The sequence below is a fragment of the Oncorhynchus mykiss genome, chromosome 18 (genome assembly GCF_013265735.2).
Source record: "Oncorhynchus mykiss isolate Arlee chromosome 18, USDA_OmykA_1.1, whole genome shotgun sequence".
Taxonomy (NCBI): domain Eukaryota; kingdom Metazoa; phylum Chordata; class Actinopteri; order Salmoniformes; family Salmonidae; genus Oncorhynchus; species Oncorhynchus mykiss.
The window spans coordinates 4,647,448-4,662,770 of NC_048582.1; the positions used below are offsets into that span (position 1 = coordinate 4,647,448).

A 15,323-nucleotide genomic window follows, 5' to 3' on the forward strand; every position below is an offset into this window, starting at 1 on the left:
GTATAAATCCATTATACTTTGTGTGGCAAAACGGGACAATGGGAAAGGGGAAAAAAACACCTTCCAACTAACCGTACACTTATTAAAAACCCACTACTGTGACCCTGTCTACTCCTGCTCCATGCTACTGTGACCCTATCTACTCCTGCTCCATGCTACTGTGACCCTATCTACTCCTGCTCCATGCTACTGTGACCCTATCTACTCCTGCTCCATACTACTGTGACCCTATCTACTCCTGCTCCATACTACTGTGACCCTATCTACTCCTGCTCCATGCTACTGTGACCCTATCTACTCCTGCTCCATACTACTGTGACCCTATCTACTCCTGCTCCATGCTACTGTGACCCTATCTACTCCTGCTCCATGCTACTGTGACCCTATATACTCCTGCTCCATGCAACTGTGACCCTATCTACTCCTAGATCATGCTACTGTGACCCTATCTACTCCTGCTCCATGCTACTGTGACCCTATCTACTCCTGCTCCATACTACTGTGACCCTATCTACTCCTACATCATGCTACTGTGACCCTATCTACTCCTGCTCCATGCTACTGTGACCCTATCTACTCCTGCATCATACTACTGTGACCCTATCTACTCCTGCTCCATGCTACTGTGACCCTATCTACTCCTGCTCCATGCTACTGTGACCCTATCTACTCCTACATCATACTATTGTGACCCTATCTACTCCTACATCATACTACTGTGACCCTATCTACTCCTGCTCCATGCTACTGTGACCCTATCTACTCCTGCATCATACTACTGTGACCCTATCTACTCCTACATCATACTACTGTGACCCTATCTACTCCTTCTCCATGCTACTGTGACCCTATCTACTCCTACATCATACTGCTGTGACCCTATCTACTCCTGCTCCATGCTACTGTGACCCTATCTACTCCTGCTCCATGCTACTGTGACCCTAACTACTCCTGCATCATACTACTGTGACCCTATCTACTCCTGCTCCATGCTACTGTGACCCTATCTACTCCTGCTCCATGCTACTGTGACCCTATCTACTCCTGCTCCATGCTACTGTGACCCTATCTACTCCTGCTCCATGCTACTGTGACCCTATCTACTCCTGCTCCATGCTACTGTGACCCTATCTACTCCTAGATCATGCTACTGTGACCCTATCTACTCCTGCTCCATGCTACTGTGACCCTATCTACTCCTGCTCCATACTACTGTGACCCTATCTACTCCTGCTCCATACTACTGTGACCCTATCTACTCCTGCTCCATGCTACTGTGACCCTATCTACTCCTGCTCCATGCTACTGTGACCCTATCTACTCCTGCTCCATGCTACTGTGACCCTATCTACTCCTGCTCCATACTACTGTGACCCTATCTACTCCTGCTCCATACTACTGTGACCCTATATGTACCATGCTTGTTACGTTCCCCAGTTTCTGTGTTGTGGGTTTGTTTGTATGTGTGTATTTCAGGAAATGGCTTCCTGAAGTCCAAAGCAGCTGATTGGTCGGCACCATTGCAGAGTGGCACTCTAACCCCGCCCTCTCGTTAGGGAATACAGCTGTTGGCAATTACCGACTCATTCATAGCTTTAAAAGCAAGTGTTCCTTTGTTAGGAAGAGAGAGCGTCTTGGTATGTCCTGTATAATATGTTGCCAGTATTTTGTAGCAGTCCTGCAGAGGTCTGTGTATGCCATAGGACTTAGTTTTTTTTATGGGGGGGGTGATTGAAATTGTTCACTTTAAGTTTGTATTATTCTGTTTTATTTGTTCCTGGGGGGAAAAGGGAAGGCTCCTTGGGAAGGCTCATTGGGAGTGCTTAGGCAAGAGGCATACATATCCCTAGTATTTACTAGGTCTATGCACACTAGGTAAGACCTGGGCGGACCACCCCCTGTGTTTTGGTTAGCGCGCCAGGTGGTGCTAAGATGGGTAGGTAAGGGTAGGAGAGGGGGCTCTTTAACTTCTACTTTCTTTGCTTTGGTTCCATCTAGCGCCTTTTCCTCAAATGACCCGTGTCAAGGAAATAAATTCCCAGTAAATGGTCATATTCTCTGCCTCTGTCATCCTTACCTGCACCTACAATCACATACCTCTTTCACTCCGTGGGGAGGTGAGTGTAGCAGGGTGTTGCGTTCCCTCCAAGAGGGACATTGCTACTGTGACCCTATCTGCTCCTGCTTCATGCCGATGACCTGGGAGAACAGGACACCCCCCTGTAACTCCTCTGATCTCCAGTCTCGTACGTTGAAGTACTTCTCTACTGCTGCCACATCTATTGTCTGTGATTTACACTCCATTTCTGCTGTACAGTTGATAACCATTTGCTGTGAACACTAAGCCAACCTTACTGAAACGTATCACTCATTGACCTACAGTATCCCTCTGTACTGGTACAGATCTACTCACAGGGCTCCTCTCAGTATCCCTCTGTACTGGTACAGATCTACTCACAGGGCTCCTCTCAGTATCCCTCTGTACTGGTACAGATCTACTACTCACAGGGCTCCTCTCAGAATCCCTCTGTACTGGTACAGATCTACTACTCACAGGGCTCCTCTCAGTATCCCTCTGTACTGGTACAGATCTACTACTCACAGGGCTCCTCTCAGTATCCCTCTGTACTGGTACAGATCTACTCACAGGGCTCCTCTCAGTATCACTCTGTACTGGTACAGATCTACTACTCACAGGGCTCCTCTCAGAATCCCTCTATACTGGTACAGATCTACTCACAGGGCTCCTCTCAGTATCCCTCTGTACTGGTACAGATCTACTACTCACAGGGCTCCTCTCAGTATCCCTCTGTACTGGTACAGATCTACTACTCACAGGGCTCCTCTCAGAATCCCTCACCCTTGATACATCCTCTACTTTCTTCACTGCCTCGGCATATGACACCTAATGCACTACTCTGTCTCTGGACTAATGCACTACTCTGTCTCTGGACTAATGCACTACTCTGTCTCTGGACTAATGCACTACTCTGTCTCTGGACTAATGCACTACTCTGTCTCTGGACTAATGCACTACTCTGTCTCTGGACTAATGCACTACTCTGTCTCTGGACTAATGCACTACTCTGTCTCTGGACTAATGCACTACTCTGTCTCTGGACTAATGCACTACTCTGTCTCTGGACTAATGCACTACTCTGTCTCTGGACTAATGCACTACTCTGTCTCTGGACTAATGCACTACTCTGTCTCTGGACTAATGCACTAACTTCATCTCTGGTATAATGAGATTCACACAAACTGTAATGTCCAATTCACATCACATCCCACACTCTGACCACCTCGACCTACTTCTCTTGTACCGGACACTTCTGATCCCCCGCAACTTGATCATCCCCTACAGTTGGCACACCACTTTATACACCTGAAACTACACAATCCTCTGTCCCATGCCCTCCTGTCCACTTCCCATCATGGACTGTCAATGGAGACAAAACATTTATTTTATTTTTTTTGTAAGGCGCCAAACTGCCGACGTGTTCAGGTCATGTGACTCTCGCACATAATGTAGACGTAGTGTTTAAGTCGTCACATGTTAGTTTAGATAAACATTCCTGTCCTCTTCACACCCTTATCTATGGCTGTGTTACAAACACGTAAAACACAGCCTCCATTTACCCTCGCCTTATGCCCTTGGGGGAATCCCCACGGCCATCTTTGGGGGAATCCCCACGGCCATCTTTGGGGGAATCCACACGGCCATCTTTGGGGGAATCCCCACGGCCATCTTTGGGGGAATCCCCACGGCCATCTTTGGGGGAATCCCCACGGCCATCTTTGGGGGAATCCCCACGGCCATCTTTGCCATCAGTCGAAACCCATTAGCCAATCAAGAGAAGTTGTCAATGTAAGCCCCCTCAGCCCTCGTTTCTGAACGAGTGTGTTCACACCGGGGCCTGTTCACACCGGGGCCTGTTCACACCAGGGCCTGTTCACTCCGGGGGGCCTGAAACCACCCATTATTCAATTCACGATGATTGTACATCCGCTAAGAAAAGTCTCCTAAAACTTAAAACCAACATCAATATGGAGAAAACTAACGGAAATACAGTGCATTCGGAAAGTATTCAGACCCCTTGACTTTTCCACGTTCTGATTAAATTAAATAGATGAGCGAAAAAAATAAATCTACACACAATACCCCATAATGACAAAGCAGCAAAAACAACAGGTTTTTAGATTTTTTTTTTCAAATGTATAAAAAAAACCACATATCACATTTCCAGAATTCAGACCTTTTACTCAGTACTTGTATGAAGCACCTCTGGCAGCGATTACAGCCTGGAGTCTTCTTGGGTATGACGCTACAAGCTTGGCACACCTGAATTTGGGGAGTTTCTCACATTCTTCTTTGCAGATCCTCTCAAGCTCTGTCAGGCTGGATGAGGAGCATCGCTGCACAGTTATTTTCAGGTCTCCCCAGAGATGTTCGACCGGGTTCAAGTTCGGGCTCTGGCTAGATAATAGTCACTTTAATAACTCTACCTACATGTACATATTACCTTAATTACCTCGACTAACCGGTGCCCCCGCACATTGACTTTGTACCAGTACCCTCTTTATATAGCCTCACAATTGTTATTTTACTGCTGCTCTTTAATTATTTCTTACTTTTATTTCTTTAGGTATTTTTCTTAACTGCATTGTTGGTTAAGAGCTTGTAAGTAAGCATTTGATTTGACTTGATCAAGGACATTCAGAGACTTGTACCGAAGCCACTCCTACGATATCTTTGCTGTGTGCTTAGGGTCGTTGTCCTGTTGGAAGTATAACCTTCACCCTAGTCTGAGGTCCTGAGTGCTCTGGAGCAGGTTTTCATCAAGGATCTCTCTGTACTTTGCTCTGTTCATCTTTCCCTCGGTCCTGACTAGTCTCCTTGTCCCTGCTGCTGAAAGACATCCCCAAAGCATGATGCTGCTACCACCATGCTTCACTGTAGGGATGGTGCCAGGTTCCCTCCAGACATGATGCTGCCACCTCCATGCTTCACCGTAGGGATGGTGCCAGGTTTCCTCCAGACATGATGCTGCCACCTCCATGCTTCACCGTAGGGATGGTGTCAGGTTTCCTCCAGACATGGAGGAATGCTTGGCATTCAGGCCAAAGAGTTCAATCTCGGTTTCATCAGACCAGAGAATCTTGTTGTCTCATGGTCTGAGAGTCCTTTAGCTGCCTTTTGGCAAACTCAAAGCGGGCTGTCATATGCCTTTTACTGAGAGGTGGCTTCCGTCTGGCCACTCTACCATAAAGGCCTGATTGGTGGAGTGCTGCAGAGATGGTTGTCCTTCTGGAAGGTTCTCTCATCTCCACAGAGGAACTCTGGCACTCTGTCAGTGACCATCAGGTTCTTGGCCACCTCCCTGACCAAGGCCCTTCTCCCCCGATTGCTCAGTTTGGCTGGAAGGCCAGCTCTAGGAAGAGTCTCGGTGGTTCCAAACTTCTTCCATTGAAGAATAATGGAGTCCACCGTGTTCTTGGGGACCTTCAATGCTGCAGAAATGTTTTGGTACCCATCCCCAGATCTGTGCCTTGAATCAATCCTGTCTCGGAGCTCTACAGTAAAATTCCTTCGACCTCATGGCTTGGTTTTTGCTCTAACATGCACTGTCAACTGTTGAACCTTTATATAGACTGGTGTGAGCCTTTTCAAATCATGTCCAATCCATTTAATTTACCATAAGTGGACTCCAATTAAGTTGTAGAAACAACTCAAGGATGATCAATGGAAACAGGATGCACCTGAGCTCAATTTCGAATCTCATAGCAAATGGTCTGAATACTTATGTAAATAAGGTATTTCTGTTTTTTATATTTATTTTTTTATATTTACATATTTACATACATTTGCAAACATTTTCTAAAAACCTGTTTTCGCTTTGACATTATGGGCTATTCTGTGTAGATTGATAAGGATTTTTTTGTTGTATTTAATCTATTTAAAAATAAGGCTGTAACGTGTGGAAAAAGTAAAGGGGTCTGAATACTTTCCGAATGCACTTTAAATTGGGACTTGCGCTACTAACGCACACGACGGCACAAACACGTTTCGTGAAAGTAATGATGTTTTTGTTTGGTTCTTACGGACAAGAGAACGTTTTTATTTGTCAAACGGCAGTCGAGCATCGATCACAATGTCACCAGAATAAGACCCTCGATATTTATTGGAAAGGAGTACCAAGATAACCTTGCACTTTCACCAAGCTGTGAAGTTAATCTGTAATAAACTGCGTGGTTTTCGGAGCGGTGGTGGGAGGACCACACACGGTATCATCGCGTGACTCCAAGTTTACTTCCATATCATGGTTATTATAGCAATACTTGTACATAAATCCTTTTACATCGCCATTTCTCACATAATACATTTAATCGACTACCTAACTATACGTCTAGAAAGTATAGTACCGGTCAACTTGGAATAATTATGTTGTCATAATCTATTAATCATTATGTTGTCATTATGTGGTATGATCAATGAATCATTATGTCTAACATAGGTTGTAATATACTTCCTTGGTGATTTGACCCACGCACCGCTCGCTACTGCTACTCATGTGATGCTGGGATACATAATATACCCAGTAAGAGTTGTGTATAATCCGGTTCCGTGATGACATAGAGAAAAGCATGGTCATTTATGGCCAAGTGTGTGTAATTGAAGAATCTGATGATGTGCTGTGTAGCAATTGAGGTAGAATTCAAGTTGACGAATTCCCAGAGTGCCCTGCTAGGGTGAAGGAGTTTGAAGATCTGTGCTGTACAGCAGGTCTCCTACAGGACGGGAAGTAGTTGAAGGAGCGACGGGAGCTGTGGAAGCTATGGCAGTGGATGCCCCGCAGCCTGTAGAGATTCAGAATGTCGTTCACCAGTTGAGGGATACTGATACACTGATTTGTGACGAAGGTGGATTTTGTGGCATTTATTACGCAGGTGATTAATTGTCCTGCCCAAACGAACAAGACGTTTAAGAAACTGGATATAATTGTATGTGCGGCTGAAAGGTTTTTGTAAATAACTGCCGAAGCATTGCCGGGAATGAAGAAATTCCCCACTCTCGGGCCCCTGAGACTGTGTAGGGGTGTGATTTGGACTGTGACAGAAGGAGTGAGAGGGTTTTTTGATTGATCCATTTTCGTATTTTGTCTGATGTCGTTTTACCCGCTTTTCTGGAATGGACATGACTTTTCCCCCCGCAGTTCACTAACTGTACAGTAGGTGGACACATACACATTACATTTGTGTGAACGAAACAGGAACTTCCGGGCAAGCGCACGCCATTCTTCAGAATAAAGAAAGCGCCAGAACTCTTGATGTTAATATGATACCTTTTGTCTCCGTTTTAAATGTATGGCTACAGGTACGTAATAGCGTGTTCAAACGTTGGAAAGAACATGTCATCAAATTCTAGCTAACAAATCGGTATCATCACGTTTGGTAAAGGTTTTAATTGTATGTGTTGTTTTTCTGTCAAACCGAGTGAGTGAAGAACGTGATTAAACTATTTTACAAGTCACATAAGTTAGCTAGATACTTTGGGTTTGTCTGAGTGAATGTACGATATCTCGTCAAGATAACTAAATAAACCACATTTCTTTGAGATTTCTGAGTTCGTTTGACGTGTTATTGGTTTTGTATCGGCGTCAACGGACTTCAGTGCAAGCAGTGCGGGTGCATGAGAGAGGGAGACAATTTCACTGTTGCACTACTGTGTGTGTGTGTGTGGGAGGGAGTGTCAGTGTAGAATATGCGAGTGTCCATATAGCCAGTGCAAACATAAGTAATTAACGGGGTCAATACAAGTTGTCTGGGTGGCCATTTGATTAACTGTTCAGCAGTCTGATGTCTTGGGAGTTGAAGCTGTTCAGGAGCCTTTTGGTCCCAGACTTGACTTGGCGCTGAATGTATCAGTTGTCTACATGTGTACTAATATTCAGACACATTCAGTTGTATTTATCTTTAGCTATAAATGTTACTATGGTGTGAACGGGAAATAATAATTTGTTTCTGAGTGAAATAATACAGTGAAGACAAGGTTATTCAGGAAAATAGTACATAGTGCTGCCTAAAACGTACTGCAACCTTGAACTGATTGGTTTTTGAGTCATTTATTTTAATTCAGGAAATCTATAGGTTAAGTGCACTAACGTTGTGTAATTTAAATTGTGCACTTTGTCTAATGGGAAATTATTTAATGTTCTGTCAATGCTTAGCTACCTGATCTATTGAAATGACATAATTAATAGAGAATAAAGAAAGCGCCAGAACTGTGAAGACAATAACTTTTGTATGTTTCTCTTTATTACTACTGGCTGACTCCGATCAAGTCTGAGGCCGGTAACATCAACAGTGAGGACAAACCCAACCTGCCTTTCTCCTTCCACACCGAGTCCAAACCTACAGTCACTGTGTCCTGATTGTGACAGTGGAGCCCAGTTTGCTCTGCAGGATCCAGAGATGGCATCAGTGAAGCTGGAAGACTGCAGTCAAACACTGGAGCTGAATGTCAACATTAAAGATGAAGAAGAGGAGGAGAAGATTAGGACAACTGTTAGTCATGGTAAGAGCTGGTTCTATCTTTCTAAATTAGAGGTCAACCGATTATGATTTTTCAACGCTGATACCGATTATTGGACAACCAAAAAAGCCGATACCGATTAATCGGCCAATTTTATTTATTTATTTGTAATAATGACAATTACAACAATACTGAATGAACATTTATTTTAACTTAAAATAATCAATAAAACTCATCAATAAAAACTATTTAGCCTCAAATAATGAAACATGTTCAATTTGGTTGAAATAATGCAAAAACAAAGTGTTGGAGAAGAAAGTAAAAGTGCAATATGTGCCATGTAAAAAAGCTAACGTTTAAGTTCCTTGCTCAGAACATATGAAAGCTGGTGGTTCCTTTTAACACGAGTCTTCAATATTCCCAGGTAAGAAGTTTTAGGTTGTAGTTATTATAGGAATTATAGGACTACACAATACCATCTGTATTTCATTTAGCTTTGACTATTGTATGTACTTATAGGAACTTTAGTATTGCCAGTGTAACAGTATAGCTTCCGTCCCTCTCCTCGCTCCTACCTGGGCTCGAACCAGGAACACAACGACAACAGCCACACTCGAAGTATCGTTACCCATCGCCCCACAAAAGCCGCGGTCCTTGCAGAGCAAGGGGAACAACTACTCCAAGTCTCAGGGCGAGCTGCTGGCAAAACGCACGACAGTGCTGTTTTAATGAATGCGTACGAGCCTGCTGCTGCCTACCATCGCTCAGTCAGACTGCTCTATCAAACATCAAATCATAGACTTAATTATAACATAATTACGCACAGAAATATGAGCCTTTGGTCATTAATATGGTCGAATCTGGAAAATATCATTTCGAAAACAAAACGTTTATTCTTTTCAGTGAAATACGGAACCGTTCCGTATTTTATCTAACAGGTGGCATCCATCAGTCTAAATATTCCTGTTACATTGTACAACCTTCAATGTTATGTCATAATTATGAATATTCTGGCAAATTAATTACGGTCTTTGGTAGGAATAAATAATCTTCACACAGTTCGCAACGAGCCAGGCGGCCCAAACTGCTGCATATGCCCTGACTGCACGGAACGCAAGAGAAGTGACACAATTTCCATAGTTATAAGAAATTCATGTTAACTAAATATGCAGGTTTAAAAATATATACTTATGTATTGATTTTAAAGAAATGCATTGATATTCATGGGTAGGTTTGGTGCAACGACAGTGCTAAATCATCACCCGTTTGGCGAAGTAGGCTGTGATTCGATGAGAAATTAATGGGCACCGCATCGATTATATGCAACGCAGGACACACTAGATAAACTAGTAATATCATCAACCATGTGTACTTAACTAGTGATTTTGTGAAGATTTGATTGTTTTTTATAAGTTTAATGCTAGCTAGCATCTTACCTTGGCTTCTTGCTGCCCTCGCGTAACAGGTAGTCAGCCTGCAGGCTCCTCGTGGAGTGCAATATAAGGCAGGTGGTTAGAGCGTTGGACTAGTAACCGGAAGGTTGCAAAAACGAATCCCGGTGTTGACAAGGTACACATCTGTCGTTCTGCCCCTGAACAAGGCAGTTAACCCACTGTTCCTAGGCCGTCATTGAAAATAAGAATGTGTTCTTAACTGACTTGCCTAGTTGACATCGGCTCTGGATTTTTAACAGTATAACTTTAGTCCGTCCCCTCGCCCCGACCCGGGCGCGAGCCAGGGACCCTTCTGCACACGTCAACAGTCACCCTCAAAGCATCGTTACCCATCGCTCCATTGTTCCTCTCTATCTAATCTTTATATTGATATCCTGCTCCTTCCATAATATGTCATGTATTTAAGGGTCACCTCCTCCTCTTTGCCCTAAGCCCTTATGGCCTTTACCCTCTCTATCTAATCTTTATAATGATGTCCTGCTCCTTCCATAATAGATAATGTATTTAAGGGTCACCTCCTCCTCTTTGCCCTAAGCCCTTATGCACAGTAAAGCACGTATGGCTTCGGCCATTACACTTATTTCTGTTTAATCTTTGGTTTCCTGTCCGCTTTCTGTTTGTGGCCTAATGTACACCTATCTTTGCTCAATAGTGTCATATCTGTCTCTATATGTAACAATAACTACAACAGCCACAGCCCTTGCAGAGCGAGGGGAACCACTACTTCAAGGTCTCAGGGTGACGTCACCGATTGAAACGCTATTCGTGCGCACCACCTCTAAAGCGCTAGCCGTTTCACATCGGCTACCCCCCTTTTGAACTCCTCCTTTTCCGCAGCAACCAGTTGACATCTGGACGGCTCTGACTTAGAATACGTGGACAACTACAAATACCTAGGTGTCTGGTTAGACTGTAAACTCTCCTTCCAGACCCACATCAAACATCTCCAATCCAAAGTTAAATCTAGAATTGGCTTCCTGTTTCGCAACAAAGCATCCTTCACTCATGCTGCCAAACATACCCTCGTAAAACTGACTATCCTACTGATCCTTGACTTCGGCGATGTCATTTACAAAATAGCCTCCAACACTCTACTCAACAAATTGGATGCAGTCTATCACAGTGCAATCCATTTTGTCACCAAAGCCCCATATACTACCCACCATTGCGACCTGTACGCTCTCGTTGGCTGGCCCTCACTTCATACTCATCGCCAAACCCATTGGCTCCATGTCATCTACAAGACCCTGCTAGGTAAAGTTCCCCCTTATCTCAGCTCGCTGGTCACCATAGCATCACCCACCTGTAGCACGCACTCCAGCAGGTATATCTCTCTGGTCACCCACAAAACCAATTCTTTCTTTGGCCGCCTCTCCTTCCAGTTCTCTGCTGCCAATGACTGGAACAAACTACAAAAATCTCTGAAACTGGAAACACTTATCTCCCTCACTAGATTTAAGCACCAACTGTCAGAGCAGCTCACAGATTACTGCACCTGTACATAGCCCACCTATAATTTAGCCCAAACAACTACTTCTTTCCCTACTGTATTAATTGTATTTATTTATTTAATTTATTTTGCTCCTTTGCACCCCATTATTTTTATTTCTACTTTGCACATTCTTCCACTGCAAATCTACCATTCCAGTGTTTTACTCGCTATATTGTATTTACTTTGCCACCATGGCCTTTTTTTGCCTTTACCTCCCTTTTCTCACCTCATTTGCTCACATCGTATATAGACTTGTTTATACTGTATTATTGACTGTATGTTTGTTTTACTCCATGTGTAACTCTGTGTCGTTGTATGTGTCGAACTGCTTTGCTTTATCTTGGCCAGGTCGCAATTGTAAATGAGAACTTGTTCTCAACTTACCTACCTGGTTAAATAAAGGTAAAAAAAAAATTGTCTGAATGTTATGAAAACTTGAAATCGGCCCTAAATAATCGGCCCTAATTAATCGGCCATTCTGATTAATCGGTCGACCTCTAAATTAGACCTCTATAAGTTATGACCAGTCTATTGCTAGGTTGAATTCTGTCATTCCGACATCACACATCCCTGAACAGCGAAGCAACATTTTTAAAAACTTGTAACGCCTGCCTTTGCCCACACATTGTCTCAAGAACGTTGAACATGTTTAATACCCTCCATCACCAAGTTAGTCATACCTCATTTCAAAATAGGCCATGGCATCATCACTGTCAATATTGAATGATAATTCTTCACGTTTTACCAGTGAAATGACCAAGCTGCGTCTGCATGCCAATCGTTTGATCTCAATCAATTTCATGGGAATATGCATTTAAATCTTCTTGAATAACTGTTTAGTTAGAAAATTAGAGCAGATGGTGTTAAATTATATCGACTTCCTGTATTTTGTTTTAATCAAAGCACATTCTGCCTAATGGCGTGCTGTTGAGTTTGGGACGATTCAGCAAACCATCCTAAAATCTCCTAAGAAAATCGGTGTTGTTTTTGTTGTAACAGTAATGTTATGCTATAATATTTGGTTATTGGACTGCTCATTAATCATTAGGTGATCGTCCAAGACATTGATCTAACTACTAAACAAACACCATTGTGGCGGCTCATCACTCTTGCAGCACTACACCCCTGCAGTCTGCTGCACTGAACTAGTGATTGATGCTCACCTATCAATTCGTACTCTTTTGTCTCGTTCAACATTTGGTGACACAGAAACTAGAGAACATGTTTGGCTGTTTTTATATATATAACAATGACATCAGTCAATTGAAATTAATTAGGCCCTAACCTGTAGATTTCAGATGACTGGGCAGGGGTGCAGCCATGGGTGGGCCTTGGAAGGCATAGGCCCACTCACTTGGCAGCCAGACCCACCTCAGGTCCTGGGCTGACGTTGTTACACGTGGTCTTCAATTGTGAGGCCGGTTGGATGTACTGCCAAATACTCTAATAGGACATTGGAGGCAGCTTATGGTAGAGAAATTAACATTCAATTCTCTGGAAAAAAACTGTACCTTTTAAAGTGTCCTTTTATTGTTCCCAGCACAAGGTGCAACTGTGTAATGATTATGCCGTTTAATCAGCTTCTTGATATGCCACACCTGTCAGGTGGATGGATTATCTTGGCAAAGGAGAAATGCTCACTAACAGGGATGTAAACATATTTGTGCACACAATTTTAGAGAAATAAGGTTTTTATGCGTGTTAGAAAATTTCAAAGATTTTATTTCAGCTCATGAAACATGGGACCAACACTTTACATGTTATATTTATATATGTTTTTCAGTTAGCCATTACTGTTCTCTCCATGGTCGGCTGGAATTTAGCCTGAAAAGGATTTGAGAAATATGATATAGGCCTACGTCTCGTTATGCGCTGCACAGAATGACTATTGTAGCTGGAAACAGATAGATATGGAATATCTACATAGGTGTACAGAGGCCCATTATCAGCAACCATCACTCCTGTGATCCAATGGCATGTTGTGTTAGCTAATCCAAGTTTATGATTTTAAAAGGCTAATTGATCATTACAAAACCCTTTTGCAATTATGTTAGCAAAGCTGAAAACTGTGGTGCTGATTAAAGAAGCAATAAAACGGTCCTTTTTTAGACTAGTTGAGTATCTGGGTCATTTGTCTGTTCGATTACAGGCTCAACATGGCCAGAAACAAAGACCTTTCTTCTGAAACTCGTATTCTTGTTCTGAGAAATGAAGGCTCTTCCAGGTGAGAAATTGCCAAGAAACTGAAGATCTTGTACAACGCTGTGTACTACTCCCTTCACAGAACAGCACAAACTGGCTCTAACCAGAATAGAAAGAGGAGTGGGAGGCCCCGATGCACAACTGGGCAAGAGGACAAGTATTTTAGAGTGTCTAGTTTGAGAAACAGACGTCTCACAAGTCCTCAACTGGCAGCTTCATTAAATAGTACACGCAAAACACCAGTCTCAACGTCAACAGTGAAGAGACGACTCCGGGATGCTGGCCTTCGAGACACTATTCTGGTTAGAGCCAGTTTGCGCTGTTCTGTGAAGGGAGTAGAACACAGCGTTGTACGAGATCTTCAGCCGTTTCCAGCTACAATAGTAATTTACAACATTAACAATGTCAACACTGTATTTTTGATCAATTTGACATTTATGTGAATGGACAAAAATTGTGCTTTTCTTTCAAAATCATGGACATTTGTAAGTGACCCCAAACTTTATAATTGATTCATTTATTTCACCACTAATGGTAGTGTATTTATATTTTTTAACCGTTATTTAACTTTCTTAGCATACCTGTTATTGTCCCGGAATTTTGGATGACTGACGTGCCCAAAGTAAACTGCCTGTAAACTGCCCAGGAGCTAGGATATCAATATACTTGATAGCATTGGATAGAAAACACTGTCTGTGAGTATAACAGAACTGATATGTCAGGCAAAAACCTGAGGACATTTTTTATTTGAGGTCACCGTTTTTTTCAATGCTTGCCTATGGGATATGCAAATCGATAGGACCTAGATTGCAGTTCCTATGGCTTCCACTAGATGTCAACAGTCTTTAGAAAGAGTTTCAGGCTTGTTTTTTGAAAAATGAACAAGTATTTGTAGTTTTTCCAAGGTGTCCCCCATTAGAAAAGTAGTCATGTTGTGCGCATCAACGAGAGTGCGCTCTTCATTATTTGTCTTCGCTATTAAACACACTATTCTCCATCTTAAATATTATTGTTTATTTAGATATTAGAATACCTGAGGATTAATTAGAAACATTGTTTGACTTGTTTGGACAAACTTTTCCGGTAACTTTTTGGATTTGTTTGTGTGCATGTTGAACGAGTGAATTACTGAATCAAGCGCGCCAACTAAACTGACATTTTTGGGATATAATGAAAGACTTTATCGAACAAAACAACCATTCATTGTGTAGCTGGGACCCTTGGGATTGCAATCAGAGGAAGATCTTCAAAGGTAAGTGATTTTTTTAAAATGCTGTCTGTGATTTTGTGACGCCTGTGATGCCTGTGCTGGTTGAAAAAGTATTTTGACGTGGGGAGCTGTCCTCAGATAATCGCATAGTATGCTTTCTCCATAAAGCCTTTTTGAAATCTGACAACGCAGTTGGATTAACAAGAAGCATTTAAATGATGTAAGATACTTGTATTTTCATGAATGTTTAACATTACGATTTTTGTATTTTGAATTTCGCGCTCTGCAATTTCACCAGATGTTGTCGTAGGTGTCCTGCTAGCGTTTGGACATGCACCCAAACAGGTTAACTAGGCAAGTCAGTTAGGAACAAATTCTTATTTTCAATGATGGCCTAAGAACAGTGGGTTAACTGCCTTATTCAGGGGAAGA

The 15,323-nt window shown here is 42.6% G+C and overlaps 2 protein-coding genes across 8 annotated transcripts in view; one reads left to right on the plus strand and one right to left on the minus strand.

Moving 5' to 3' along the window:
- LOC110516275 (zinc finger protein 501) overlaps positions 1–15,323 on the minus strand; it is a 200,752-nt gene that overhangs the window by 63,643 nt on the left and 121,786 nt on the right. The gene's annotated exons all lie outside the window — the stretch shown is intronic.
- Positions 6,594–15,323, plus strand: part of LOC110516278 (oocyte zinc finger protein XlCOF6.1-like) — a 94,203-nt gene continuing 85,473 nt past the window's right edge. Inside the window, exons 1-2 of one of the 7 annotated variants that reach the window (XM_036951124.1) lie at positions 6,594–7,375; positions 8,343–8,575. In XM_036951124.1, the coding sequence (XP_036807019.1) occupies positions 7,362–7,375; positions 8,343–8,575 (247 nt within the window). In that variant the 5' untranslated portion in view covers positions 6,594–7,361. The remainder of the gene's footprint in view (positions 7,376–8,342; positions 8,576–15,323) is intronic. The other 6 variants (XM_036951129.1, XM_036951121.1, XM_036951122.1 and 3 more) reach the window with 6 other exon arrangements.